Below are 5758 nucleotides of genomic sequence, written 5' to 3'. Positions count from 1 at the left end.
TATATAAAAACAAAAATTTAATATAAATGAAACGTAATATCATCCTTAATGAATCATATATGAATGTATTAAATCTATAGCGTATAAAAGATCTAGAACTGACAAATAAAGCCGCATACGAAATGAGATTTTTCCAAAGATATAGTTTTTTCTTCGTTATTTCTTATTTTGCTCTTAAGATACACTGCACTAATAACATACAGTTTCGTACCTACATCTTACTCTTTGATTTTTACAGTTTCAATGGATATTAAAATTTTCGAAGAATGAGTATTCTTATCGAATAAAAATTACATGAATAATTACTATTTTCTCTTTAAAAATATATAGAATACATCCATATCACTTAAAAAATTATATATAGTCATATATAATATGTAATTATTGAATATTTTTAATAAGTATACGTTATGGATCGTTTATAGTAGTCAACAATATTTCATTACAGCAAAGTAGATCATAAAAAGTTGTTATTATAAATGCAATAGTAATATTGTAACTTATTCGATAGCATAACGATTTGCTATAATTAGAAAAAAGATATGTAATTAATGTGTATTATAATTAATATTCAAAAATTTGTTTGTGATAACTCAATTTATATAGAAAACAACATATTTTTAACCTCCTTATCAAATTTAACGAATTACAAATTAGAAATATTAAATATTGTATTTCGTTAAGAACTAAACATGGAGATATGTCTTTCTATTACATAATATGAATATTACATTATATGAATAAGTGCATATGTGAAATATGAATTTCATAACGATAATACCTATAAGATAATATGCATAAAATAATATTCGAGAAATTATTTCCAGATAAACGTCCTATTAAATAATTAATATAATTTGCGTTACAGAATTATTTTAATTTATAATCGGAATAAAATCTATTATAATGATCTATCTGAAAAAGTGACATAAAGATAATTACAAATCACAAATCATAAATCATTTGTAAATTGGGAGACATGTACTGAAATTAAACAACATATTACATTTCTGTACATGCGACTTAATTAATTATTTTATATTAAATGTTGATACATTCCATAGAATTAAGTCTTTATTCATAAAATAGTCATGTTAAAAGTGTTAATAATAGTCATGATAAAATTGTACTCTCTCTTTCTCTCTTCGCCAAAACGTAATTTAATTCTCTTCTATAATCTTATCCCAAAATTGACATCGAAAAATTCTGCACTACAAGCAATCTACACGGTGGGAATAGCATTGAATTCTTCTAATTTAATTATCGAAAATATATATATTATATCCTAATATTGAAAAAATATTTCCGAAAATTATAGAACAAATACGTGCTCGAGAAAATTGTAAGAACAATAACAAAATCAGAATACAATTATTTTTAATTGATTAATTAGAAGAGAAACAATCTACTATTAAAAAATAAAATCAAATTCTTCCGATTATATAATTTTTGGTATTTTTCCCAAAATATATATGATTTTTTTACTTTTTTTCTGTATAATAATACCTTTGCTGTCATGATAGTTTACATGATGACACACCATTTCTTTGTACTCTCAATTGGTTCAGCCGTCATTTTATTGTCATCATTTTTTATCCCGCTAATGTCTAACTTGGATTCGAATTTATAAGGTGTGGCTTTTGGTGTGGATACCTGCATACTAGGTATACGTAAACCTTTCAATAGATTAATAGATGTATTGAAAATGTTATTACTTTCTTCATCTATTTTTTGCTTTTTCGCCGAACTCCAATTTCCTGTTTCAATTCTACGTTTTCTGTCTAACGGGCTACCATTTGTAGAGAAAGTATCGGATAATAAACCAGTACCATAAGGTAAGACTTTAGATTCTATTCCTTCATCCTGTAGCATAGACATAGTAGAGGTATTCACGAAAAGAGAACTATTCGGTGATATCCTGTTTTCACGCAAAGTAACATGTCGCATTCGACCGATGGAATGTCTTCCCGAGATGTTTCTCAGCGTCCTTCCAAATGACTGATCTTTTGACAGTTGATTCGGTATATCTTCCGTATTGCTTACGTCATAGAGCTTCGAATTATCTTTCAAACAATCATTGAGTCTAATTTTTACATCTTTTAACATTATAGATGAATCATAAGAAATAAATGATGGATCATTTATAGTGTCATTAATACTTTCTTTATCCTTCTGTATGTCGCTCTGAATAATAGATTCTGACGTTTCGGATAATTCTGATGTAGTAGATTCAACAATGTCAACCGAGCAACTTTCATTATTGGTTGGAGTTTCGCTTTGCGTCTCTTCTTTCTCATTTATATCATTCTTCATTTCCTCTGATGCTGGAAGTAATTTTTCTCCCTGTCCATTATCCTTTAGTTCTTTATCTAATATTTCTTTTCCATTGCTTAAAGAAATTGGTTCCGCTTCGTATATCAATTTAATGTCATTTGCTTCTTGTTCTTCTTTGGTTTCAGTATCAACATCTCCTAATATTTCTTTTTCTTGGGAAATAGTTTTATTATCCATAACAAGTACTTCCTGGATAGTTTTCGTAGTTTGAAGCTCGCTTGAAATCTTTTCGTAGGTATGATCAATATGTTCTTTGTTCATAGTAGATTTCTCAATTTCAACAGCTTTGTTGTTACCGTTTTCTTTTGTAACATTTTCTTTTTGAATTGAAACATTCAATTTGACTTCAGCTTCTTCCGATCCTGGCTGCATGTCTATACTTTTTACTTCTGGATTTTTTAATAGTATTTTGTGTTGCTTTGTTTGATGTTCAATTTTTGTTGGAGGACGAAGTTTGCTCTATAACATACATTATTTCCACATTGCAGAACCTAATGCAAAAAGAATCTAACGAAATTAATAATTTAAAGTCACAGACTTATCATTAATATGAGTTACATCGTACATTTTCATCAATTTTACATTTATTATATAAATTGCATATTTAATTATAATTTATATATTATGCACATTTTTTATACAATTATATTTAAAAAATACAAGTCAAAATTTGACTCATTTATCAAATAAAGATGAAATTGTTTCCATTTAATATTTTACTATAAATAAATATTAGTAAATTAATTTAATGTATATAAAATATTTTCATATTATATAAAATTATACTTATCAATTAATTTTATTATTTGTCTCTCGCTCATTATTTGTCGCTTCTTTATATAATTATGAAACATAAAGAAATATAAATGCAAGATTGTTATTAGATAATATAAAAAATATTCTTTATAAAATATTTAATCAATAAAAGAATCTATAAACAGTAATAATTATATTAAATAATTGAATTATATTATCAGACACATAAAATATTACTATGAATTCATACTGATAAGCCCATACCTAATCTATACTAGAAGATAACATTATCTTAATAGTAAGTTTAATATTCTTAATAAATTCTGTTGTTTTTTTTAGCTATACTTAATAGTGTTCAAACAGATAAATTATAATACTTTAACATAATATAATTCAATAATTATGACTATAACATAATTTCTAAAAAGAATTATATATCTATATATTATAGTCAAAATAATTATATTATATATACAAAATAATTATATTATATATCGTTTGAAAGTATAATAATTTCAAAATCATAAATAAGGAAAAAAATGAAGAGAAATTTGAAGTACCTTAAAATTCTTCCCTGATCCAGGTAGTACTCTTTTCTGTATTCCAGCCAGTTTTAGCCTAAAATAAAAATAAGATATTCACAATCAATGAAGAGATAAGCCATATTACAAATGGCCTTTGAGCAAGAAATGCTGGAGGTGATGAGAGGAACTAATTTAAAAGTATGTAAGTACTAATTTAAAAAAGATAAACCAAAGTTTCTCATGTCTATCTAAGAACGAAATATCTGTCTTTTCTCACATGCATCGTTAGATTGGTATTACATTTGTCATACAACAAAGACTTTAAGTTTATTGATTGGCTATAGGATAGAGAGATCCGACAACTTCTTTTTCTTGCAGCTAATCGATAGGCTTGAAATACTTTCTCCTACGACAAATATAATATCAGCATTATAATGTTCTCTCTATAAAATAAACCTAAAATATTGTTCAATCTATTTCGTTTCAAAATGTCTTAAAATAACTTAAATTTTTAAAGTTAAAGTTCTAGATTACCAGCAAAATTCATACTTTGTTTCGAAATTCTGTAAAGCTTATGCGATACAAAATATCATGAAGATATATTTAAGGACGATTATGATATCGATATAATCTCTCAATTCTTTAACAAACATTAAACAAAGCTCCGATACCCTGTAAACAGCGGCAAGCAACTAACAAGTTCCAAGTGTTGCATCAAATACCAGTACGCAAATAATTTACAATCCGCAACTCTATTCCAGGTAGACCTGGAGAGAGTTGATCAGGCAGACTTTAAAAAAAAAAGAGACAAGCGTACATCTCACGACTGAGAAACTCTGGTGGAACTTGCAATTCGCTGTTGCTGATTGTTTCTACAAACCTGTTCGAATTCTCGTACTCGCGCTGTCTCTCAGGCAAGCTAGATTCAGAAGCTCTCGACGGCGCGGTCGTTGCCTTAAGCCTCCGAACGTACAAATTCCTCTCATCGCCCCCAGGGGCCGCCTTCTTTGGCGTCTTACCCATGACCACGACAGCGATTTAGCGGCGTGCCTATTAGTCGCGCCCAATTAAACTCCACGCCCTTCTTTTTTTTTTTGTTTGTTTTATATGATCTTACTTGATCTTGCGTGAAAACGCAACAAGCCAGCGTGAGGTTCTCTACTTGGCGTACGAGAAATTAATCTTGCTCTTACTATCGTTCACTTACACTCCTTTTCTCTTTTTCTCTCTCTCTTTCTCTCTCTCATACCACACACACACACACACATCCACACACGCTCTCTCTTTCTCTTTCCTTCTTCTATAGCAAGGCTCGCTAGCTGCCTCACCGCCTCTCCTCACCGCTTCGCTCACAAATATTAATAGTCGTCCTTTCTTACTCTCGTCGCGGCCGATTACTCGCGACGTAGACCTCGCCGTACGAATGCGGATGCCGGTATCTCGTGCACGAACGGCTCCGTCGAGTTCAAGCGGACGTACGTACTACGCAGGACGTCATATAACCGTCGACCGCAGACATGATCCGCTGAGGCTGAGATCCACACGATGGATGTGAACACGTACGCAGGCGCAAACGCGCTGCCGCGCAGGCCACTTCCTATAGATGCTTTCAAAAAAAATTTCACAACATGGCCGAAATGCGGCTCGACGGGGTCTCTCCTAAGTACTTCGTAGGATTTTTTTTTAGGTTATATCGAATCGAAACTAAAAAAATTATGAACGAAACAAAATTGAGAAAGTGAGATTTGATTTTCTTTATTCGTAACAAAAATGTTTGCGCAAACTCGAATTATGTCAGAGTTCAGAGCGAATGTTTATATTTTTTAAAAATTTATATATGTATAGATATTTACGTTATATATGTAAATATATATGTATGTTGGCTTTCTGCATATTGCGCAAAATGTATTATTAAATCATTAGAATTTAAAGTGAAATATAGATATGTGTTTGATATTAATTGGTGAAAGAGAGAACAAGAAAGTTGTATAGTGCAGGAATAAAAAAAACAGATCTTTTATCCTTGTTTAATATTCGATAAACAATAAGAATAAAATATGATATATATAATATTATATATTATGTGCATCGATCATGCACTTTACGGAACGTGACCATGTATAAATATCACAATAAGTTTTCTT

The 5758-nt window shown here is 29.6% G+C and overlaps 1 protein-coding gene across 2 annotated transcripts; it reads right to left on the bottom strand.

Moving 5' to 3' along the window:
* Positions 1 to 1437: 1437 nt before the first annotated feature.
* On the bottom strand, positions 1438 to 5171 carry LOC108694889 (putative leucine-rich repeat-containing protein DDB_G0290503). Of its 2 annotated transcripts, none has more exons than XM_018204588.1 (4): positions 4732 to 5171; positions 4495 to 4664; positions 3651 to 3708; positions 1438 to 2793 (listed from the first exon to the last, which is right to left on the bottom strand). In XM_018204588.1, the coding sequence occupies exons 2-4, from the start codon at positions 4635 to 4637 to the stop codon at positions 1525 to 1527; spliced, it is 1470 nt and encodes a 489-aa protein (XP_018060077.1). In that variant the 5' UTR covers positions 4638 to 4664; positions 4732 to 5171; the 3' UTR covers positions 1438 to 1524. The 2 variants fall into 2 exon arrangements, with proteins under 2 accessions (XP_018060077.1, XP_018060078.1); XM_018204589.1 differs by having other exon boundaries at positions 4994 to 5171.
* Between the last annotated feature and the right edge of the window lie 587 nt (positions 5172 to 5758).

This window comes from Atta colombica, unplaced genomic scaffold, assembly GCF_001594045.1.
Source record: "Atta colombica isolate Treedump-2 unplaced genomic scaffold, Acol1.0 scaffold125, whole genome shotgun sequence".
Classification (NCBI taxonomy): Eukaryota; Metazoa; Arthropoda; class Insecta; order Hymenoptera; family Formicidae; genus Atta; species Atta colombica.
This window is presented reverse-complemented; position numbering and strand designations above follow the sequence as displayed.

Excerpts from the sequence above, each read along its gene's own strand:
- LOC108694889 (XM_018204588.1), bottom strand. The coding sequence starts at position 4,637 with ATGGGTAAGACGCCAAAGAAGGCGGCCCCTGGGGGCGATGAGAGGAAT. Across the intron at positions 3,709-4,494 it reads GAGTACGAGAATTCGAACAG|GCTAAAACTGGCTGGAATAC; the intron begins GTTTGTAGAAAC and ends TTTTTATTTTAG. Across the intron at positions 2,794-3,650 it reads GATCAGGGAAGAATTTTAAG|AGCAAACTTCGTCCTCCAAC; the intron begins GTACTTCAAATT and ends TGTATGTTATAG.